General features: G+C 63.5%; 1 protein-coding gene across 1 annotated transcript; it reads left to right on the top strand.

Annotated features, from left to right (window-relative positions):
• Positions 1-7,952: 7,952 nt before the first annotated feature.
• On the top strand, positions 7,953-23,925 carry DAP (death associated protein). The gene is made up of 4 exons (XM_055139987.1): positions 7,953-8,137; positions 15,749-15,845; positions 22,475-22,517; positions 22,737-23,925. Exons 1-4 carry the CDS (start codon positions 8,083-8,085, stop codon positions 22,848-22,850), a joined length of 309 nt encoding a protein of 102 aa, XP_054995962.1. The 5' UTR covers positions 7,953-8,082; the 3' UTR covers positions 22,851-23,925.

The raw sequence follows: 23,925 nt of genomic DNA, 5'->3' as shown, positions 1-23,925 counted from the left end.
CACAGAGAGAGAGAGAGAGAGAGAGAGAGTCAGAGAGACAGAGACAGAGACGGAGAGACACAGAGAGTCAGAGAGACAAAGAGACAGAGATGGGGAGACACAGAGAAAGAGAGAGAGACAAAGACAGAGACAGGGAAACACAGAGAGTCAGAGAGACAAAGAGACAGAGATGGGGAGACACAGAGAAAGAGAGAGAGACAAAGACAGAGACGGGGAGACAGAGTCAGAGAGACAAAGAGACAGAGATGGGGAGACACAGAAAGAGAGAGAGACAAAGACAGAGACAGGGAGACACAGAGAGTCAGAGAGACAGAGACAGAGATAGAGAGACACAGAGAAAGAGAGAGTCAGAGAGACAAACAAAGACAAAGATGGGAAGACACACAAAGAGAGAGAGACAGAGACAAAGGCAGGGAGACGGAGAGAGTCCGAGAGACAAACAGAGATAGAGACAGGGAGACACACAAAGAGAGAGAGAAAGAGAGAGAGTCAGAGAGGCAGACAGAGACAGAGACAGGGAGACATACAAAGAGAGAGAGAGAACACAAGATCTGTTGAAAGATATTTTTTAAATTTCATTAAAGACTTATGATTTACAAAGTTATTGAGACACACGACATTTCAACCCCAGTCCCAGCACCAGTGCCAACTTCCCTCCACCAGTGTTCCCAGATCCCGTCCCCACCCCGGCCTGTTTAAAGAATTAAGGGGACGTGGCAAGTCCAAACTCAGGCGGGGGCCAGGGAATAGCTGCGGTGCCCCGCCCCCCTCCTGCCTGTTCCAATCCGGACCCCAGCTCACTGGGCGAGGCCACCTCCCGTGTGGAGACTCACAGCCGTAGTTTGAATATTTGACTCACCCATATAAATGCTGATGTCAGCTATGAAAAGGCCTAGAAGACGACTCAGTGCCAGAGCGCCTGACTGGCACGGGTGAAGGCACAAGTCCAGCCCCCAGCACTGCCAGGCCTGGCCCTCGAAGCCACACTAGCACAAACCCCTGGACCACAACCAAGTGTGTGGACCCCCTCAAAAAAACAACTACCACCATGGCAAATACCTTCTCAAGCTCCCCTCGGATAGTGTTAGAACAAACATCTGAGAACTCTCACCAGCCAGCGCAAGGAAGGAGCGTCACAGAGCCATCGTGGGTAGCAAGCGAGAGAGAGACAGACAGAGACAGAGACTGAGACAGAGACGGAGACAGAGAGACAGTCACGGTGTTCCCAGGGCTTCTCCGGCTGCGGACACCCACTCCTTAATCCCAGGAGATGTTCTGTTTTCTGCCAATACTCAATCAGTAGTGAACTGGCCTCATGCAAGTGGAGAGGAGAGATGAGGAGAGAGGTGGAGGAGGAACTTGAAAGAAGAGGTGGGAAGGGGAGGAGAAGGAAGCAGCAACAATATCCTCTATTGACGGGGAGCCGCAAACAGGCCGATTCTAACAAGCCTGGCCCTTCCTTGCCAAGTAAGCAGAGCAATGTCATAGAAGTTTTACCTTTCCCGTGGACTCTGCAAAGAATGCCGGCATTAGGGGCAGTGTTTCTTTACTCCAGCACTGCAGGGCTCTTCGTTAAGGGCACCGATACCACTGTCCGATGTCTCCAGTGACAGCCTGAGATTTGTACATTTTCTCTTATCTTTTCTGTGTCCAAAGCAGTTTATCAACTTGTCAGTGCAAATCTCCCAGTGGTGCCCCAGAGGGTCCCTTCGAACCTGAAAGGTAGACTTGGGATTTGTTCTTATCAGGATTACCCATAATTGTATTTACAAAGCTTGAACTTTTTCTAAAAACTGGGCAAGAACAGAACTGGCTCTTCCGTAAATGCGGTAAGAACTAATTTGCCAGCTGAAGCCATTATTTATAATCTTTCTCTGGCCTACAAAGTCACACACAAGTTCTTCATCCTCAATGGAATGATTAATCAATTAGGTAGAATCACTTGGCCAAGAAGAAAGATGGTTGAAAAAAGAAAACCAGGTCATCTCCTCAGGGAAAAGAATAAAATGAAACTTTAGTTAGAGAAGTTGTTTACCGTCTTTAAGCCAGAATAGCGAGAGAATAAAACAAAAATGAGAAAGGAAAAGCCAAAATGTGAATTCCAGAATCACAGCCAGATACTTGCTTCTTTATGTACACTCATCCATTATTAAGCAATAATAATTGCTTAATACAGGTTGCTTAATACAAAGAATTTAGCCTGTGTTCATGCCAATTCCCAACAAAGTGCTAAACTCACCAATGAATTAACTTAGAGATAAAAGTAAGTATACATAAAACACCATCACTGAGGCAATCAGGATGACCATCACCAATGAGGTATACGGACCCTTAACATCTTTGGTCCTCCTTCCCAAAACTCATAACCTCCACTCAACCCGGAGAGAAACATCAGACAAATATAAATCAAAGTCTACAAATAAAATAATATTTAAAACCCTTATCTATTTTTCTAGAATTCTGGGGAGATACACAAAGAATGCAATAAATGGTAGACCCTGATGTCTGCAAGATTATTGAGAAGTGGTGACTTACTTTATCCTTCAGATATGAGTCTATTGTTTAGGTTCTCCAAAGTAAGTTGATGCTTTTCCTTTTAGTGTGTTATACAGGGCTGGAGCGATAGCACAGCGGGTAGAGCGTTTGCCTTGCACGCAGCCGACCCAGGTTGGATTCCTCCGCCCCTCTTGGAGAGCCTGGCAAGTTACTGAGAGTATCTCGCCCGCAGAGCAGAGCCTGGCAAGCTACCTGTGGCATATTTGATGTGCCAAAAACAGTAACAACAAGTATCACAATGGAGACGTTACTGGTGCCCGCCCTAGCAAATCGAGGAACAATGGGATGACAGTGATACAGTGTTTATACAGAATATTTTTACTTGAAAGTAGTCAAAAGAATTCATATGGTCTGAGAGAAAGTATGAAATGTAGCTCTGGAATTTGGAGGGTAAGAAACAGGAAGGTAACCACCAGTGCTTGAAATGTAAAGTTTATGGACTCCGTTTTCTATTTATGTGGAAAAAATGCCATTAGAAATTTGACAAGGATTGCATTGACTCTTTCGGTGGCTAAGGGTAGTATGAACATTTGAATATTGTGCATTCTTCTGGTCCATGAACATGGGCTATCATTCTCAGTTTTGCTTTCTTATTTTTCTTTTGGGGCCACACCTGGCTGTGTTCAGGGCTCACTTCTTGCTCTGTGCTAAGAGATCACCCCTGGAGAGACCTAGGGGGCTACATACGGTGCTAGGGATCAAGCCAGGCTCAAACACGTGCGAGGCAGGTGCCTCTGCCCCAATTCTACCTCTCTAGCCCTAACTGTTTGTTCATGTCCTCTTCGATTTCTCTCACCAGGTTTTGTAGTTTTTATTGTATTGACTGTCTTGGTCAAAGTTATTACTAAGTGTTACTGGTCAATGCCAGTGAAGAATTTTAGTTTTCAGATGTTTCATTGTATCTTGAAATACAACCAACTTCTGCCTGTTTCTATATCCTTTACTGATTAGTTCCAATACTTTTAAAAAGCTTGTGCTTGTATTTGGGGAAGGGGGGCCACCCCCAGTGGTGCTCAGAGCTTCCTCCTGGCTCTGTGCTCAAGGATCACATCTGTGAGGCTCAGAGGATGTTTGCAACCAGTGAAGAAATACCCAGGAGGGGCTGGAGAGATAGCACAGTGGGGAGGACATTTGCCTTGCACGCAGTCGACCCGAGTTTGATTCCCAGCATCCCATATGGTTCCCCGAGCACCGCCAGAAGTAGTTCCTGAGTGCAGAGTCATGAGTTAACCCCTGTGCATCGCCGGGTGTGACCCAAAAAGAAAAAAAAATACCCAGGGTAGTTATTAAGGTCAAAAATAGCTTCTAAGTGACTCCGAGACCATGTCTTCACTGTTCACACCACAAAATTCTGGGACTGGTCAAAGCATTGTCTGATGTTGGTAATCACACTCTAATACTGGGTGTATCACAGATCAGGCACACCTTAAACTCACGATGTCACTTACCTCTCAGTAAAGCTGTGACAACAGCCAGTTTGAAAGACCGGTCCCACTAATACCATCAAAATGCCCTGACTTCTCCAAGGCTGTTTTGAAGCAAAGAGCGCGGCAGAGGGGCGGTGGGTGTAGGAGAGCCCAGTGGGTAGAGAAACAGGGGTGGGGCTGCCACGGACACTGAGAGGGTCCCTAGGTCCCTCCCATCTGACCCTGCTGACCCAGTTGGTCCAGAACTGGTGAATCCACCTAGAAAGGGGGGTCCTGGGGTCTGCACCCCTGCTGGGCCCACACCCGCTTGCACGCCTGCCTGTGTTCAGGCGGGCCTCCCACACGCCCCCAGCGGCGGCGAGATGGACGCTTGATAAGGCAGCTCACGCCCCTGCCCGCCCAGGCTCACGCTTCCTGTTGGGTGGTAGCGCCCAGTTGCTCTGGAACCAGGCCCTGCGGTGCCGCCACGACCCAGCCCAGCCCAGCATCGCCCCGGGGGCCTCCATCAGGGCTGTGCCCTGGGAATCAAAGGACTCCTGTAATGTTGTTCTTCAGTTTCAGATTTCAGACTCTGGAGAAGATTCTATTTTGCCAACGGCCTTGTGACCCTTGATGTCTTTGTCATGTTCGATTTTTATGCTTGGAACCAGACCCCTGCAAGAAAGGAGATGAATGTGAAGAGGCCCCCAATAACTCTGGGGGCCCAGCCTCCGCGTGGAAGCACAGACCTAGGCAGGAGGCTGCTGCTGTCCAAGCCCTCAGAAGCTCTGGGGGGGGGGGAGTGTCCCTCCAATCCCCACTTGCATGAGTCACCTCAGAAGCCTTGCCCTTCTAAAGGAAATTCGTGTTCATGCTTGAGTTCCTCATTTCCTGTTGCAATTTCTGCAACCTAACGTCCCTGCAAAAATCAGAAGTATTTTATCCAGGTCCAGCTAGCTGTCCTGTTCTGTTCCGTTCTGTTTTGTTTTGTTTTGTCTGCAGATATCCTCAGCTAAATAGTGACTGGGAATGGGACTCACGTTGATCTCCATGTCCCACGCTGCTGCAGACTTACTTCTTAAAGAAAGCCCTCGGGACTGGAGCAATAGCACAGTGGGGAGGGCATTTGCCTGCATGCAGCCAACCCAGGTTCAATCCCCGGCATCCCATATAGTTCCCTGAGCACCTCCAGGAGTAATTCCGAGTGCAGAGCCAGGAGTAACCCCTGTGCATTGCTGGGTGTGTCCCAAAAAGAAAAAAAAAAAAAAGAGAGAGAGAAAGCCCTCAAAGTATTTCTCAATTGCCCCTTGACTGACAAATCCAAGAAGGCCAAAAGATTTCTTCAATGTGTGTGTCTGCCCGCGTGTGTATGTGTGGGAAAGAGAGAGCTGAGATTCTATTGTTTTTATTTTACTTTGGTACATACATATCATCTTCAGTATATCGTTTTTGCCTGTGTATGTCAAATATATTGGGTTTAAATTAATATCACTTACAACCTCCATGTTGGGTTTGGAGCAATAGCACAGCGGCAAGGGTGTTTGCCTTGCATGCAGCCGACCCCGGGTTCGATTCCCAGCATCCCATATGGTCCCCCAAGCACCACCAGGAGTAATTCCTAAGTGCAGAGACAGGAGTAACCCCTGAGCATTCACCGGGTGTGACCCAAAATGAAAAACAAACAAACAAAAAACCTCCATGTCATGATTCAGTAAGAAATGTCACAAAGTTGAGGATAAGGGTTTCTCCTCTCTGAGCAATTCCAGCAATGGCAAAGAAATGGTCACTCCTGAGAGAGAGGCCGGTGAGGCCAGGAGAGGTGTAGAACAGGAGCATGCCCCCCACACACAGACACACAAACTCACACACACACACACAAACACACAAACTCACACACACACAAACTCACACACACAAACACACAAACTCACACACACAAACTCACACACAAACACACACAAACTCACAAACACACAAGGTCACACACACATAAACACACACAAACTCACACACATAAACTCACAGGCACACATACAAACACACACAAACTCACACACACAAACTCTCATACACACAAACACACAAACTCACGCACGCACACACACACACACACAGGCCAGCAGGGACTCTCTGCGCACAAAGTCTGGGAGGCCGTGGGTGTCAGTGCTGGCATGTGCCCGTGCCCAGCCGCCTTAGGGCCAGGACTCGCTGTCCCCAGGGCGCTGGCACGGCCTGCTCTGCCAAGCCCCCGGCCATGGGCCCCTTCTCTGGCCTCTCCCTCGCCTTCGCTGCCGTGGCCGCCCCCGCGGCCGCCACCAGCTCTACCTCCTACCCTCTGGACCGCAGACCCCAGGGCCAGCGAGGGCCCGGGGAAGACAGGCCCCAGGAATGTCCCCGCGACCCTCCCGCCGCGTCCGTGCCGCAGCGGAGCAGCAGGGAGGGCGGAGACGCGTGTGCCCCAGGCCGGGTCCTCCGGCACGTGCCCGGGGGGGCGGAGGGTTGGCCTGTGCCAGCCGGGAAGGGTCTGGGGGGGGGGGGCGCACTGGCAGCTCCGTCTGTCTGAACGCGCCGGCCCCGCCAGTGTCATACCCCAGCGGCACCCGGCCAGGGCGCGGCCTTCTCAAGACCCAGGGTGCAGACGGGGGCACCCGAGCCCCTGCCCCTGCGCGCCTGGGCCTCTGCGCAGAAGGTCCTGGCGGACCGAGGGCCGGGTTGGGGAGGGGAGGCCAAGTGTCACCGAACCTGCTGTCTGCTCGAGAGTTAATAGACACACACACACACAGGCCCAAGTAAACTATCACACACACACACACATAGGCGCGGCTCAGGACCAAGACCAGAACACACACACACACACACACACACACACACACACACACGCACGCGGTTCAGGACCGAGACCAGGACCCGAGGGCGGGGGGAGGCCAAGTGTCACCGCACCTGCTGTCTGCTCGAGAGTTAATAGTCCAGGTCCAGGTCCAATTAAACTATCTCTCTCTCTCTCTCTCTCTCTCACACACACACACACACACACACGTCCGCAGCCTGCTCCGGGCTCCTGCGGCGGCCCTAAGCCACGGTGCTGGGGGGCCGGGCGAGGGCAGGGCGGCGCAGGGGGCACGCGGCGGGGCGTGTCCGGCGCGGGCAGCAGAGACCCCGGGAAAGGACGGGCCCTGCAGGGGGGCTGCGGAGGGCGGGGAGCGCGGTGTCCGGGCGCGGGAGGCCGGGGCAGGGGGGGCGCGCTAGCAGGCGCGGAGAGGCCGGCGGGGAGGCCGGAGGGGCCCGCCCGGTGCGTGGGCGCCAGGGAAGGGTCAGCGCGGGCCGGAACCCGGACGCCCGACACGGGCAGGGGTGGACACAGGCCAAGGCGCGGCGCTCCAGGCGGCGGGGAGAGGCTCTGCGGCCAGCTCCCTCCGTCCCGGGTCCCCCGGGGGTCGCACACGCCGCGCCTCCCCGGGTGTGGGTGCAGGAGGCCGGAGCACCCGCGGGGTCCGGGAGCCCCGCGCAGGCCCACGAGGGAGGGCTGCCATCCGGACTGGCACGCACCCGCCCCCCCCCCACGGCCCGGCCCGGCCCCAGCGCTCGCCTGGCCCCGCGCCCGCAGACCCGCCACCCGCCGCCCAGGATCCAACGTGGCAGCGCCGACTGCGCCTGCTCAGCACGAGGGGCGGGGCCGAGAGCGCAAGGGGCGGGGCTTACAGGAGGGGCGAGGAGAGGGGCGGGGCCGGGGACACGAGGCGCCGGTCCAGGGGGTGTGGCCTAGAGGGGCGGGGCGGGAGCGAAGGCGGTGCGGAGGGGCGGGGCCTAGATGAGATGGGCGGGGCCTCGAAGAGGTGGGGCGGGGCTGAGGCCGCAAGGGACGTATCCTAGACGATGGGGCGGGACCTAGAGGCGCAGCTTGGCGCAGGGCCGAGGCCGAGGGGCGTGGCATGTGTAGTGGGCGTGGTCTTGACGTCACGCGACCCCCGCGGGCCGGCGGGCGGGGCTGTGCCACGTAGCGCGCGGCGGCCACGCCCCCTCCAGGTGGCCGGTCCAGCCCGCGCCCGCCCGCGCCGGTGTCCACCGCGCCCCGCCGCCGCCGCCGCCGCCGCAACCCCAAGGAAACTCGGCCGCTCGCACCATGTCTTCGCCTCCCGAGGGCAAGCAGGAGACCAAGGCCGGACACCCGCCCGCCGGTACGGACTCGGGCTCCCCCGGGGGTCCCGCGGGGGTGGGGAGACACGGGTGTCCACGCTCGGGCCGCGGAGGGCTTGCGTCCAGCCCAGCCCCGCGCTGCCGGGGCCGCCGTGGCTTTCCAGTCTCCCGAGGGTCGCAGGCCTCGGGGAGTGGGTGCAGATCTGAGTAACTCGAGGAAGTTCAGCTGCACAACTTCAGCCTCTTCCCTCCCACAACACCCGCACAAGTTGGGGCGCCGCCTTCGGAACTGCAGGTGTCGGGCCGGACGGGGTCCCGGGCCGCGGGGGCTGGGGGCCAGGGCTGATGGTTCACAGTGGGCGGCCAGGGCAGATGAACACCCCCCCAAGTTGCTGGGCCCACTCTCTGCCCCCAGCCTAGTCCCTCGGGCCCACTCCGTGCTCCCAGCCCGGTCACTCGGGCCAGTCCACGCCCCCAGCCCGGTCACTCGGGCCCAATCCACACCCCCAGCCTGGTCACTCGGGCCCACTCTCTGCCCCCAGCCCGGTCACTCGGGCCCACTCTCTGCCCCCACCCCGGTCACTCGGGCCCACTCTGCCCCCGCAGCCCCTGCTCTGAAAGGGCCATCGGGTCCTGCTGTTTTGGCCTCTGGGATTCCTGGCTGAGGAAGGCCAGGAAGGCGCCCGCTTTCCTAGAAAATGGAGCCCTGGGCCAGCGCTGACGTCCACTCCCCCACACCCTTTGCTCTCCCCACTCTGCGAGCGGAGGGGCCGTCTCCCGTCTCCCGTCTCCCGTCTCCCTTCCTAGCAAGGGACCCTGCGGAGAGAAGCTTGCGTCTGGGTCTCCCTGGAGCCGGGGTGCGGCTGGCCGGAGGTGCCCTGGCTCTGCGGGCCGGCCGGGGGCAGAAAGTAGGTTCCTGGCAGTGGGAGGCCTTGGCCCAGCCTGGCTGCGTGGGTGCTCCCGCCCGCTGCCCCGCCTCTGGCACTCCATCTAGCCGACCCCGGGGACAGCAGCCGCCGGGAAGCTGCCGGGCAGCTGCGTGTGGCATTCTCGGGGGGGGGGGGGGGGGGGTGCAGAGGCTCCCCCCGCAGGAGTCCCCGCCCAGAGGAAGGAAGTCGCTGCACCAGCCCTGGGGCTCCGGGGGGCAGTGTAGACAGAGCGCCAGGGAGACTCGCTTGGTGTGTGGGTGTTGTTCCTTGGGGACACGAGAGCGACCCCGAGGGCTGTCCTTTAAGCAAGCCCACCTTTCACTCCAGCCGCCCCGACGCCAAGCCCCGGGGTGGTGGGGGGCGGTGTATGTGGACGGTCCACGTGGAAGGAACCCAGACACACATCACCGTGAGGTGCGTCCACAGCCCAGCTCAACACGGGGCCCATGAACTCCAGGGAGAAACTTCCGGAACTCAGGTTTTCTGTGACTCACCGTGCTTTGCTCTGTGCCTTGCAGGCAGCCTGCCTGGCCTGCGGAGGGGAGCCTGGCCCGGGGGTCAGGGGCTCAGCAGCCTTGGGGTCTCACACTGGTGGCCAGCGCTCAGCTCGGACGCAGTTTCGCTGCTCTGTGAGGTCGGGCCTGGACAGCTGAGCTCTGGAAGGTCCCTGGGTGGGACAGCGCCCGCCTCCTGCTCTCGGGACCCCCGCTTTGGGCAGATCTGCCGTCCTCCACTCCCGGAGATCGGGTGGGTCCCTGGCCCAGGGCCCTGGCGCGCTGGAGCCCTTGGGGAAGTGTCCCCACCGGCCCCGGCATCATCCCTGTCCTCCGAGGCTGGTCACCTCGGGCCAGAGGTTGGGAGGGGGCTGGCACCCAGGCACAGGTGGTGCAGGTTGCAGGGCCCATGGGTGCCCCCCCCTCCCGTGCTCAGAGGCCGAGTGAAGGCCTTCTCTGGCCGGAACCTCGTGGCGTCCGTAGTCTGGCGTTGCAGCCCCTGGGCCCCTTCTGCAAAGCAGAAACGAGAAAAAAAAACCAAGATACCCCCTCCCCCGCCCCCAGACCCAGAGCACTGCTCAGAGCTGAGAACCGTGGCCTGGAATTGGGGGTGGAGGATAACACTGGTTTGTCCTTGTTCCTGGCCACGGGGAGAGCTTGGCTTTGTGGATTGCACCCAGTCACAGTGCTCCCAAGGTGCTCCCGTCCCTCTGTTTGTCTGTAACCTCTTTCCTTGTGCTCCGTTCCCCCAACCAGTCCGTCACCTTCATCTCCTAACCAGACTCAGTTAGCGTGTGAATACTGCTGTTCCCTTCTCCGTGTGTCCTTCGCACAGTTACTTCAGAGCAAAGCCCTTTTTCTCGAGACACAGAAGACAGCGAACGCGGTGCCTTTGTAACCTGGGAGTTAGCTGACTCCGAATGACATTCACTCCTGGGCGTCTGTTCTGTCGACTTAAGCCTCGGTAGCCCTTAGTTCCTAGCACCCCAAAAGCAGGGTCCCGACGAGGGACTGGATGGACCCAAGGCGAGCTGTGAGCTACCCTGGCATCGCAGTGGGCCAGGCCGAAGTGCCACAAGGCTTAGCTCTAAGTTAAGGGCCTTCTAGGCGGAAAGCCACGGCTGGAGGCTGAGCTTCCCTCCAGCCTCTCCCTCCCTCCCTTGGTGCTTTCTGGTGGGCACTGTGTGAAGAGCAGCGTGTGCCCCCCAGCCCCCGACTCCCTCTCCCGGTCTCCCTTGTCTCATGTCGGCTCTTCCTGACCACTCCCCCGGCCCCATACTCCACTCGGTAATTCCTAGTGAGCGTCTCAGTCCTGAAGCCCCCGGCAGAGGTGCCTGCTGGGGTCCCCTCCCCACCCCACCCCTGCCCTGGGGTGGTGGGAGCTCAGCCACCGCCAGGCTGGAAGGAGAGACAGCAGAGACCGAGGTTGAGGTCGCGGGGCGTGGGGGAGGGAAAGAAGCTTCCCGGCTCCCTGCCCCGGCCCTGCCGAAGGCCCCCCCCCCGCCCCCCGGCGGCACAACCCGACGAGCAGGAGAAACCCAAACCCGTTCCACAGCCTGCGTGGGGCACACGCCCAGGAGGGCAGGGCGGCCCCCGGGGGCAGGGCAAGGCACAGGCAAGGGGCCAGGAGGGGCCCGGGGAGAGCCCAGAGGGCTTCGGGGTTGGTTCATGGGGGCAGCCCTGGGGGTCCCCAGCATCCCCAGGCCCCGGAATCATCCGTCAGGCCAGCATCATCTGGAGGGACCCCTCGGCCTCCAACGTGGCTGGGGGCTCCCCTTGTCAAAAAGGGGAGGAGCAGGTGGTGGGGGGGAGAGAGAAAGAAAGAGAGGGGAGAGAGAGAGGAGACAGAGAGAGAAAGGGGGAGAGGAGAGAGAGAGGGAGAGAGGAGAGAGAGGGAGGGAAAGAAAGGGAGAGAGAGGGAGAGAGAGGAGGAGAGAGGGAAAGAGAGAGAGGGAGAGAGAGGGAGGGAGAGAGAGGGAGAGAGAGAAGGAGAGAGAGAGGGGGAGAGAGAGAGGGATAGAGAGAGGGGGAGAGAGAGAGGGGGAGAAAGAGAGGGAGAGAGAGAGAGATGCCATGATGCCATTGGCTGTTTCAGGTGCTCCTCTCCTGGGCCAGAGAACCTTCTGGATAGAAGCCTGCGTTCCAGCCTTCCCACTCTGCGCCCTGGCGTCTTTAGGCTGGGCGGACAGGAGCTGTCTGTCCTGGGGTGTCACTTTCTGCCCCCTCCTTGGCTCGGGTGCCAGCCTGCGGCCCCTTTAACTGGCGTCCCCCTGACACGTCTTCTGAGTGTTTGGAAGGATAGAGGGAGCTCCCCTTTGAGCACTGGCGGAGGGGCGGAGAGACGGGGCAGCGGTTCAGGGGCCTGTCCCACATGTGGCTGGCCCCGGCTGGTCCCCGGCACCGTGGGGGGGCCCCGGAGCACCACCAGGCCTCCATCAGGAGCACAGAGCCAGGGGCAGCCCCGGGCACTCTTGTGTCCGGCTCTCGTGTCCAGCCAAGCTCAGCAAACAGCCCCTGGGAACTGGAGTGATGGTCCAGCCGCGGGGGGTCATCTGGCACACGACTGACCCAGCCTCCATCCCTGCCACCACGTGGTGTTCCCCGAACCGTGCCAGGGGTGGCCCTGAGAGCAGAGACGGGAGACGCCCTGAGCACTGCCGGATATCCCCTCCCACCCCGAAAGAAAAAGGCCGAATCATCCTGACGGTCCCAGGATTGACCCTCCCCGCACCAGGAACTCGAGCGTCCCTGCATGTGGCTCACCCAGGTTTGATCCCCGGCACCACACAGGGTCCTCTGAGCCCACCGGGCACAGCACTGTCGGCGCCCAGCCCTGAAGCACCACCCCGGCACGCCCTCAAAGGGAGCCACCAGCCCCGCTGTCTGAGAGTCTCTGGGTGCCGCTTGGGAGATTGAGACACTAAAAAGCTGCCGGTGACAGTTTCCCCGAATTATCTCCCGGGGGTGGGGGCCGTGGTTTCAGATCACCCCCCGTCTGGGGGCCGGGGGGAGCTGGTCCGTCACAGACACAGGAAAGTCCCCCACCTCTCCGGTTCCTCCGGGGCTGGCCCATGAGTCAGGTCAGAACTACTCGGACTAGCAAGCGTGGACGCCGAGCTGGCTGTCGGGCCGTGGGGACGTGTTCTCGGCTGGGCCTGTACCCAGTCACGTGATCAGGAAAAGGGCAGGAGCGACCCAGCCTGGGCAGGGGGCTCAGCCCTGTTTGTCCTTCCGGAGAAGGGGGAAGCTACTCAGAGCCCCCTGGAAATCCACTTCCTGTAAACAGACACCCAGAAACCCTGCCTCCCGCCCACCCACACACCCACCCACACACACATACACACACACACACATGCGCTCGCACTCACCTGACACGTATGTCATACGTGTCATACCTGAGTCTCATACTGCCTGAGTCTCATACCTGAGTCTCATACTGCCCCTCGCCTCGGTCCAGGACCCCCGTATCACCAGGGCAGCCCAAGGGGCGTGACCGCCCGCTCTGAGACGCTTTCTCCGAGGCCACTGACCACACTGCCCTTAAGCTTCAGTTTCCCGGGCTGGGGCGGGAGTAGAGGGGTGCGGCACTTGCCACCGCCCCATGGCACTGCTCACGGCCCACTGCGCCCCTCCAGGGGTGACCCCTGAGCACAGAGATGGGAGTAAGCCCGGAGCACTGCTGGGTGAGACCCAGTCTCCCCTCTCCCCGCCCCCCAAGACTCGTCAGCATTCCTACAGCCGGGCGGGCGTTGGCTTAGGGGTCTGCAGACTCGGGGGACACGCCTGTGTCCACGGCCTCCCCTGGGGGGGGGGAGGGGGTGTGTCTCGGTGTTGGGAGGAGACCAGCCCCCGGCTCTGCCTGCCCGCGGCCTCCCGGTCACCGGGGCCAGTGGCCGTCTCTTCCCCCGGGCCTGGCCAGCCGCCTCCAGCCCGGCCTCCATTGCTCCGTGGGCTGCGCCTCACCCCTGCATGCCGAGTGCCTCGTCCCAGCTCCTGCGGCCTCGCCCTCGGCTGGACAGCGGCCCTGCTCGGCTCTGGACGTACCCCCCAGCCCCGGGCCCGGCGGCGGGGGCCGGGGACCCTCAGCTCCCAGTGCCGTGGGCGCTGCGGGGGCCGTGGGTGAGCGGGCGGCGCTGGCTCCGGCTTCAGGCTCCGGCCAGCGTCTCGCCCGCACGCCCACGCCGGCCTCTCGGGCTGCCCCTCGCAGCCGCACACCCCCACACGGCAGAGGCCTGCGCCCCGGCTCCGACCCCCTGATGGGCCCGGGGGTCCTTCTGCCGAGAGGGAGCTCGGGGCCCTGCACGCCCGAAGCCCACCTCGGCCACCCAGCGTCCACCCCCGGGCTCCTAGCTCGAGCCTCTCGCACACGAGCCCCTGCTGGGCAGTGACTCCGCAGGGCCCTTCCCCTCAGGCTCCCTGCGGGGCGCCCCGGGACGGCCGTGAGACAGCCACAATCCACGGGCCGTGTCATGCGTGTCGGCAGGCGGCAGGTTAAGATGAAGCCGCCTCCGCCCGAGTGATGGTCACTGTCGCCACTTCTCACGGCGGTGTCCATCCCGGCGGCGTCCATCCCGGCCGGGCCCGGGGGAGCGTGCACTGTGTGTGTCCGGGCAGCGCTGAGCCGGGGAGCTTCCCGGGGAGCCCGGCCCGGGGCTGCCGCGCCACTGCCCCGAGGGGTGGACACACGCGTGAGGGGGACCGCTCGGGGGCTTTGTCTGCGCCGTGGGTGGTTCTGGGTGGTTCCAAGCGTGTGCAAGCGGGCGTCCCTCTGGATGGCTCCGCTCCGGCCCACAGCCCTCTGCAGCCCGGAGTCTCAGCCACAGGGGCGAGTGCCCTGCCCGGCTGGGGCCCGCCCCGGCTGGGCAGGAGGCCTGTGGTCCATCCCTGCCGGCCACCCCTGCAGGAGGGACCTGCACGTGGAGGGCGGGAGCCCCGGCTGGACACTGGTGAGGGCGGGAAGGAGGGGCCGGAGGGGAAGTGACACGCTGGACACGAACAGCACATGGACGGCAGAGTCCTGGGTGGGGAGGAGGCAGACCCCGTGAGACCCCCGCGTGCCCTCACTCGCGGGCCAGGGGCTCTCCCGAGACGCAGCCCCGCGGCCCGGCTCTGCCCGGGGCGCCTTCCTCGGGGGCAGCCCGACGGCACAGCCCGGTTCTTCCCGAACTGCGCAGGCGCCGGTGGCTCCGCGTGTCGGAGGCGGGGCCTGGAGCGGGGACCCCGGGACTGGTCAGACCCGCGCAGGCGCGGCCACCCCGGGTTCCAGCCCAGGACCCCACAGGCCCCCTGCGCCCCGCCGGGAGCGATCCCTGAGTGCAGAGCCGGCAGCCAGCCCCGAGCAGCCTGCGGTGGCCCCAGAAACAGAACTTAAAATGCATCTTGAGTTTGCAGAGTCATGACAGGACGGGTCGGGAGGTGCCGCCCGCGCACACGACCTGGAGAGGGTGTTGCCCGCTGGCTCGGCTGCGCCTTCTGCCCCCTCAAGAGAGCAGCAACAGCGCCGCAATGGGGTGTCTGAGGGACCTGGGAGAAGGCAGTGCTGAGTGCAGGGTGCTGATACTGGGTGTTGGGTGCAGAGGGCTGAGTGCTAGGTGCTGGTGCTAGGTGGATTCGGGGTGTAGGGTGCTGAGTGCTAGGTAGGTGCTGGTGCTAGGTGCTGTTGCTGGGTGCTAGGTGCTGGGATGCAGAGTGCTGAGTGCTAGGTAGGTGCTGGGTGCTAGTTGCTGTTGCTGGGTGCCTGGTGCTGGTGCTGAGTGTTGGATTTGGAGTGCAGGGTGCTGAGTGCTAGATCAGTGCTGGGTGCTAGGTGCTGTTGCCGGGTGGTAGGTGCTGAGTGCTAGGTGCTGGTGCTGGATGTTGGGTTTGGCGTGCAGCATGTTGAATGCTAAGTCAGTGCTGCTTGCTAGGTGCTGGGTACTAGGTGCTGGTGCTGGGTGTTGGGTTCAAGGTACAGGGTGCTGAATGCTAGGTTGGTACTAGATGCTGCGTGCTAGGTGCTGGTGCTGGGTGTTAGGTTCGGGGTGCAGGGTGCTGAATGCTAGGTTGGTACTAGATGCTGAGTGCTAGGTGCTGGGTGCCAGGTGCTGGTGCTGGGTGCTGAGTGCTCGGTGCTGGTGCTGGGTGCTGCGTGGGTGCCCGTCAGGATTGTGTCCTCCCTAACCGCTCACCGTGTCCCCTGCCCAGGGCACTGCTCACGCCGCTCATGCCCTTCTCCGTCTTCTCGTTTCAGTGAAGGCCGGCGGGATGCGCATCGTGCAGAAGCACCCTCACTCTGGGGACGGCAGGGAGGACAAGGACAAGGACGAGCAGGAGTGGGAGAGCCCCAGGTGGGTGCGGGTCTACGCCAAGCGCATAGGGCCCGGCGTCCTGCCCTGCGTGTCCTGGCCGGGGTCTGGGCCTGAGGGTCCGTCTGTGGGGTCACCCCAGCCCCTTGCCTGGCGAGTCTCTTGCGGGGTCTCTGCAGTATCCCCACCTGGGCCTGGGTGGGCGGGGTGTCGGCTGTCTGTGCTGCCGGGAGGAGGGTGTAGCCAGGGGCCTTGCGGGGCGACAGGGGACAGGGCGTGGCCAGGGGCCTGGGTGGGACAGGGCGTGGCCAGGGGCCTGCGGGGGTGGGGGGTGGGGGGACAGGGGGTGGCCAGGGGCCTTGGGGGGTTCAGGGCATGGCCAGGGCCTTGGGGGGTTCAGGGCGTGGCCAGGGCCTTGCAGGGGGCAGGGCGTGGCCAGGGTCCTTGGGGAGATGGGGCGTGGCCAGGGGCCTTGCGGGGGGGGGGGGGGAGACGGGGCGTGGCCAGGGCCTTGGGGTGGACAGGGCGTGTCCAGGGGCATCCCCCGGCCAGGGGGAGAGTGTGAGGACGGGGCATTGCCAGGGTCGAGGGTGTGGCAGGGGTGTCGGGGCGGAGGGTGTGCGGCTTGTCAGCGGAGGGTGCGAGCCGGCGTGCTGGGGACGGGCGGGTCTGCAGGCTCGGCAGGGCTGGATCAGCAGAGCCTGGTACAGCCCGGACCACGTGTGACACGCCCCAGACCGTGTGTCCTTCCGTGTGAGTCTGGTGCGTTTAACAGACAAAACCAGGAGGGACCTGGCGCGTGCATGGGCGGCCTCATTCTCTGGCCAGGGAGGCCGCGGCCTCGGCCCCGAGTGCAGCCCAGCGCCCAGCCCGCACACCCTCTCTGTTCACCACAGGTTTCTCCCGCCCCAGCCCGCACAGCGCCCCCACGCCTGTCCCCGCCCCCACGCCTGTCCCCGCGCCCCGAGGAAGGAACGTGGGTGTGGCTGGGCTGATGCCCCGGCCCTCCCGGTGCCCGCTGGAGCAGGGCTGCCCCGGCCGGGCTCCAGAGGATGTGGCATGGTGCCGTGCTCACCCTCCAGGGTGCCCCGCGCAGACTGTGCCAGGGAGAGGTCGGTGCCACCTCGTGCCCTGCCCTTGTGGTTCCGGGGGCCGGAGCACAGCGGGGAGGGCGCCTGCCTCGCACCCGGCCCACCCAGGCTCAATCCCCGGCATCCCGTTTGCTCCCCCGAGCACCACCAGCTGTGACTCCTGAGCACAGAGCCGGGAGTAACCCCCACGCACCCCCTGTGGGCCCTGCTTTCCCACTGGGCAGATGGAGGATGGGTTTCTCGCTATCACTCTCCCCGTCCCGGAGGCCACGGCTCCCGGGACCCCCTCCGGGACCCTCCCTGGGCCCTTCCCAGGCCTTGGTCTGTCCCGGGAGTCGGCTGTGTGCACGGTGGTGCCCCATCCTTGGGGCATTGCGGAGTCGTCCTGTGGGGCAGGAGAGAGTCAGAGCAGGGGTAGAATCAGTCCCCGCACCCCTACACACGCACGTGCCAGCTCAGATGTGCGTAGCAGAGACGCTGCAGCCCTGGTGGCCCGCCCGCCCACCTCACCCCTGCCACAGCAGCCCTCGTGGCCCGCCCGCCCTCCTCACCCCTGCCAAAGCAGCCCTCCTGGCCCGCCCACCTCACCCCTGCCACAGCAGCCCTCCTGGCCCGCCCACCTCACCCCTGCCACAGCAGCCCTCCTGGCCCGCCCACCTCACCCCTGCCACAGCAGCCCTCCTGGCCCGCCCACCTCACCCCTGCCACAGCAGCCCTCCTGGCCCGCCCACCTCACCCCTGCCACAGCAGCCCTCCTGGCCCGCCCACCTCACCCCTGCCACAGCAGCCCTCCTGGCCCGCCCACCTCACCCCTGCCACAGCAGCCCTCCTGGCCCGCCCACCTCACCCCTGCCACAGCAGCCCTCCTGGCCCGCCTGCCCTCCTCACCCCTGCCACAGCAGCCCTCCTGGCCTGCCCACCTCACCCCTGCCACAGCAGCCCTCCTGGCCCGCCCACCTCACCCCTGCCACAGCAGCCCTCCTGGCCCGCCCGCCTCACCCCTGCCACAGCACCTCCCTCCCTCTGACGCTCTCGCCCATCCCCTGAGGGTCCTGTGGGCGGGGCCTGAGGCTCAGCACTTCCCAGGGCTCCCCCATGGGGGGGCCGCCTGTCCCTCCCCGCACACCCTCTGTCCCAGGCCCGTCATGCCCATGGGATCTCCGCCGTTTTCAGGAACGACTCCATGCTGTAGGGAAGGCAGGAGACGGTTCACAGAGAGTTGCTGCTTTCTCTGCCCCGACCGTGGCCTCCCGTGGGGTAGGGTGGGGGCGGGGAGAGATCAGCTGGCGGGGCACGAGCCTCGCACGCAGCCACCAGGGCCCACTCCCCGGCACCCCGTTCCACGGGCGTGATCCTTGAGCACGGAGCCAGGAGTCAGCCCTGAGCACAGCTGGGCGTGGCCCCGAACAGAAACCGTGATTATGGTGGCAGCTTGTCGGCCCCCCCCCGGGGAAGACGGGAAGACGAGCAGGCGTCCGTGGAATGTTCCCAGACGGGGTCTGGCTGTTCCTCATGGAACTTTGATCCTCTTGGAAGTGTCTGTCACGTGGCATGTGGAACCCGTGATTATGTCTCCTCTGTATGTTGCTGTGTTTGGGCCACACCTGGCAGGGCTCGGGGCTCACTGCTGGCAGTGCTCGGGGCCCAGCCGGGGTCCCAGGGATCAGCCCCGGGCCTGCTGCGTGCGAGGCAGGAGCCCTCCCCACTGAGTGTGCCCCGCCCCCACGGGCCCCGAGCTGGGCAGGGGCGGGGGGGTCCCATAGCGTCTCTGCGGCCCCGCGTGTAGCCAGCGTCCTGTGGAGAGTCCTGCGGCCGCGTAATGACAGACACTCCGTCCCGTGCCCCATCTCCTCCCCTCCCCCACCGGGCGGGGGGACCTGCTCCTTATGGCTAAGGCCACGGCTGGGAGCACTGATGACAAGCCCAAGGCTCGTGGGGGCGGGCGGCGTCAGTCTGAAGTCCTGGGGTCCGCGCCAGAGCCCTGCGCCCCCGCGCCCTGCGCCCCCGCTCCGGCCGTGAGGACTCGGGGAGCCGTGGGGCAGACACGGGCCTGTGATTCCGCTCTGCAGAGTCTGAGGCGCGGTCACTGTGTCCAGCCCCGGCTCAAAGACCCTGGAGTCAGTCTGTGACCCTCAGCCCCGCGGGGGGGCCCTTAGCGGTCACTCGGCGGGGCCCCCGGGCGCCTCTGTGGCAGGAGCCCTGGAGGCCGGGAGCCTCGTGTGCAGGGCCTGGTGCTGAGGGTCCCCCAGGGGCCACCGGCAGGGGCGTCCCTAGGGCAGAGAGGCATCGGCTCGGGACAGGATGGAACAAAGGGAAGTGGGCGTGCGGGCACTGCCGGTGACTCACGGCCAGCGGGGAGTGGCCGTCACACAGCCCCACGCCTCCCAGGGGCCGGGTGGTGCCAGCAGGACAAACACCGGGACACGGGGCGTCGTCCGTGCTGCCACAGCCGGGGGGGCCTGGGCAGAGCTGGGCAGACCGGCCGGCCGAGCCTGGGCGTGGGGGTGTCGGGAACCTGCGTGGGGTCAGGAGAGGGACGGGGACAGCTCAGTCTGTGTCCCCCCCACCTGCTCCCGGCCGGGGTGGGGGCGGGGCTGAGCCCACGCCCCTGTGGACACTGGGAGCCGGGCCTCTGCCGCCCCGGCCAGCAGCTGGACCCGTGGGTCCTTCCTGGGCCCCCAGCACCTCTCCGCGGGGGGCACGGTCTGCAGAACTGGTCCCGGGGGGCTTGGCTGGGACCCTACTTGTCTGTCCCCTCACGCCAGGCCTCGCGCCTGCGGCTTCCCGGAGAGCTGCGGGCTGGGAGAGGTCACTCCCTGCAGACACTGTCCCCCAGCCGGCCACCGCGACCCCGGGCCAGTGGGAAAGTGACACTCTAGGCCAGAGACACTCAGGTGTGAGCTGGGCTTGGGGGTCCCCGAGCAGCCCACCTGGCCCCCAGGACTTCTTGGGGTCGATGCGGTTTCCATGCACAGTCCGGGACACTGTTCCAAGGGCCCCACCGGTGGGAGCACGGGGCGGGGGGAGGGGCTTGGAGGACCTGGACGCAAGGTCTCTGCACCCCTTTCCCTGCCATCGCGGCTGACCTCCGGGCTCCCACACAGGGCGTCCTGCAGATAGTTTGTTTCCAACGCTGGAGGCTCAGAAACTGCCTGCAGTGGAGTATCAGGAACCTGCCCGTTACAGTGTTTCCTTGTTTCCAGAAAGCTAAGGAGGCCCTCGGGCCGGGCCGCAGAGGGAAGGAGAGGAGGAAAGTGTCCTGGTCGGTCAGTCGGGTCAGCCCGGGCAGCCCTGGAGCTTGCTCACGGCTCACACTGGCCGCAGGGGACTGGGGGCTGGAGTGATCCTGAGTGCAGAGCCGAGAGGAGCCCCTGAGCATCACCGGGTGTGACAGGGAAGGGGAGGGGAGGGGAGGGGAGGGGAGGGGAGGGGAGGGGAGGGAGAGAGAAAGGAAAGAGACAAGAAAAGAAGAAAAAAAGGAAGAGAAAGAGAGAGAGAGAGAGAGGCTGGAGCGATAGTTCAGCAGGGAGGGTGTTTACCCTGCATGTGGCCAACTGGGGTTCAATTCCCAGCGTCCCATATGATCCCCCGAGCACCACCACGAGTGATTCCTGAGTTCAGAGCCAGGAGTAACCCCTGTGCATCGCCGGGTATGACCCAAAAGAGCAAAAAAAATTTTAAAAAGAACAGAAAGAAGAGAGATAGAAAGAAAAAGAAAGGAGGGAAGAAAGAAAGAGAGAGAGAAAGAAAGAAAGAAAGAAAGAAAGAAAGAAAGAAAGAAAGAAAGAAAGAAAGAAAGAAAGAAAGAAAGAAAGAAAGAAAGAAAGAAAGAAAGAAAGAGTATTCCTTGGTGCCGAGTACTAGTACAGCTGGGAGGGTGCTTGCCCTACACACGACCCGGCTTAGACCCCTGGTACCCCTTACTGTCCCCGAGCCCCACCAGGAGTGATCTCTGAGCACAGAGCCAGGAGTCAGCCCTGAGCATCCTTGGGGACCTCCACCCGCCCCCAGACTAAAGGGGGGGAAGCCTGCCCTTGGCATGTCCTCCCAGGGACACGTCCTCCCCTGAAGCACTCTCGGAACTGGACCCGAGATCCAGAGCTTGGCCCAGCCACTGCTGGAGCTGCAACTCGGGTGCCCGAGGGGCTGGTTGAGGGGCCACACAGGCGCCCCTGGGGCTTCTCCCCGAGACTCGGGACGCGATGACCCAGCCACGCACCCTGGAGGGGCCCCGGGCAGGCAGACCCCAGGTTTTATGCATCACCACGTGGTTAGACACGTACAGAATTGGGGGGAGTGGTGAGGGTTGGGGCCCAGAATTTGGGGGGGGCGGTGAGGGTTGGGGTCCAGAATTTGGGGGGGCGGTGAGGGTTGGGGTCCCGCCCCATGGGGTCTTCCCGAGCAGAAACTCCCACCTGCCCAGCTGGGCACTCACGGGCCTGGCCGCTGCCCGCCAGGAGGAGCCACAGTGCCACCTTGTGGGGAAGCCCTGCCCCTGCCCGGCCCTGGTGACCCCGAGCCGTGTCCCGTCACCTGCCCGCCACGCCGAGGACGGCTTCTTTGGTGCTGAGGATGTTACTTATCTGAATTGACCCAGGCCAGAAGGGCAGGTCAGCACCCGGTGGCTGGGAAGCACCCGCCAGCAGGGCCCTTCGGTGGCTGAGCAGCCCTGGCCAGGGCACGTGTCCCCTGGGCCCTGGGCTGCTTCTGGCCGTGCCCCGACCACCCCCGCCCGGCCTCACTCCTGGGCGGAGCCGCCTCGGTGGCTGGGCCCCTCGGTCAGCAGCCCCGCTCCCGCACGCGGCCCCGACACACAGGGCGGCCGAGACTTCACGGCCACGGTCAGCCTGTGAGCTGGACGAGTGTCCTCCCCCACAGCCCGCGCTGCCCCCGCGCCTGTCCCTGACACGCCCCTGCCTGCTGGCCGCCTGCTGTCTGGGGGCCAGTGGGGGGGCCCACACGCCCCAGAACTGGGCCTCGGGACAGCCCCCCGCACCCTCCGGCTCCCCTGGCGTCACCTGTGCCAGGGTCAGGACTGGGGGCTCCCTGGGGGGCTGTGCTGAGTCTCTTCCTCAGCACAGGGCCGTCCTCAGGGCACAGCCCCCCGTCATGGCAGCCCCCCTCACAACACACGGTTCCATGTCCCCACACGCAGCCCTTCCTGCCCCGTCTGAAGCCACCCCAATCCCGGGGGACCCTGCAGTGTGCCCGAGCCCCCGGGCTGTGATGAGGAGCTCACAGCTGCTTCTTCCGCCGCCTCCTCCTCCTCCTCTTCCTCTCCTCCTCCTTCTCCTCCTCCTCCTCCTCTTCCTCCTCCTCCTCCTCCTCCTTCCTCTTCTTCCTCCTCCTCCTCTTCCTCCTCCTCCTCCTCCTTCCTCTTCTTCCTCCTCCTCCTCCTCTTCCTCCTCCTCCTCTTCTTCCTCCTCTTCCTTCCTCTTCCTCCTCCTCCTCCTCCTCCTCCTTCTCTTCTTTCTCCTCTTCCTCCTCCTCTCCCCCCTCCTCCTCCTCCTCCTCTCCCCAAGCCCCTCCTGTGACCCCTGTGAAGCATCCTGGTGACCCTGTGTCCTTCTTGCCTTCCAGCCCCCCCAAGCCCACCGTGTTCATCTCTGGAGTCATGGCCCGGGTAAGCGTCGGGGGGGGGGGGTGGCTGGGCCTGGGGGCTGGGCGGGGGCCTTGTCCTGGCAGCCTGGGGCCCTGCATGGGGGCTGCAGAGACGGCAGCACTGGGGCCCACAGGGTGGAGGGCCACCTCCAGAGCCCTCGTCCGAGCAGCCAGTGATGGGGCGGGGGCGGGGCCCGGCCCTCCCCGCACTGACCGCCCCGCCCCGCCGTGTCCCTCGCAGGGCGACCGAGACTTCCCCCCGGAGGCCGCCCAGGTGGCCCACCAGAAGCCCCGCGCCTCCATGGACAAGCACCCGTGCCCGAGACCCCAGCACATCCAGCAGCCTCGCAAGTGATGCCCCCGGCCCCCGCGCCCGGCCGCCCGCCCCCGGAGGCCCCCCGCCGCCTGCCGTGCCCGAGTGCAGGGCCGGAAGCCCCGTCGCAGCCCAGAGCACCGTGTCCCCCACAAGGGCCCGAGGCAGGGCTGAGCCCCAGGTGCAGGGGCGCTGGCCTGCGAGTCTCTGCGGGTCTGTGGCTCACCACGCCCCAGGCCAGGCCGGGAGAGCAGGGCTCGGGTGCTTGGGCGCCTGACCCACGGGGCCACTGTGGCCTCGGCCCCTGCCCCAGCCCAAATAGCCTGCTGGGCCCGGCACAGCCACCCCCCAAGAAAGACGGGGGCAGAGGGATGGTTCGGGGGGAGGCCCTTGCCTGGCACCCCACTGACCGCAGTGGAATCCCGGCTCCATGTCTGTTTCCCTGCACACCACCAGGGGTCGCTCTTGAGCACAGCCAGGAATAGCTCCTGGGCACCACCTGGGCTCAGCCTTTCCCCACCCCCCACCCCCCCACACACCCCAGGAAGCACAGAGTTTGGAGGACTGCATTAGGACGAGGGACCGGCTCCGGCTTGGAGGGGTAGGCAGGGAGGGCTTGGCGAGAGCGTCAGGCAGCGAGTTTCCCGCCCAGGGTGGCACGCGGCCCGGGCCCTGTCCTTCCTGCACTGGTGCCCAGCACAGGCCGCCCAAGGCCGCAGCTGCTCGGGGCCGGAACCTGCCCCGGGAGGGGTTTCTGGGTGCGAGGGTCACTGAGTGGACACACTGTTGGACGGGGTGGGGGCGGCCAGCAGAAGCGCCCGGACCTTTGCGGGCTCCAGGAGGCACGTCCCGTGCCGTGGAGTCTGGGGACCCCATCGCCAACACCTGGGGTCCTGCGGCTGGTCCCTGCTGACGCCCCCCCCAGAGGCCATCTCCAACATTGGCCCGGCCCGTGCCCAGCCCTCACAGCCAGGGCCCTCCTGGTTCTCTCTGCCTCCTGCCCTTCCTCCCGCTCCGGCTGCCGCAGGGCTCTGGGCGCAGGTCTCTCCGGGAGGAGCTGCCCGCGGCCGGGGCGGGAATCACAACGGTTCAATAAAGCACCCGGACTCTCCTGGTT

This window comes from Sorex araneus, chromosome 1, assembly GCF_027595985.1.
Source record: "Sorex araneus isolate mSorAra2 chromosome 1, mSorAra2.pri, whole genome shotgun sequence".
Classification (NCBI taxonomy): domain Eukaryota; kingdom Metazoa; phylum Chordata; class Mammalia; order Eulipotyphla; family Soricidae; genus Sorex; species Sorex araneus.
The sequence above is the reverse complement of the archived record's forward strand: the minus strand, read 5'-3'. Positions and strand labels throughout refer to the sequence as shown.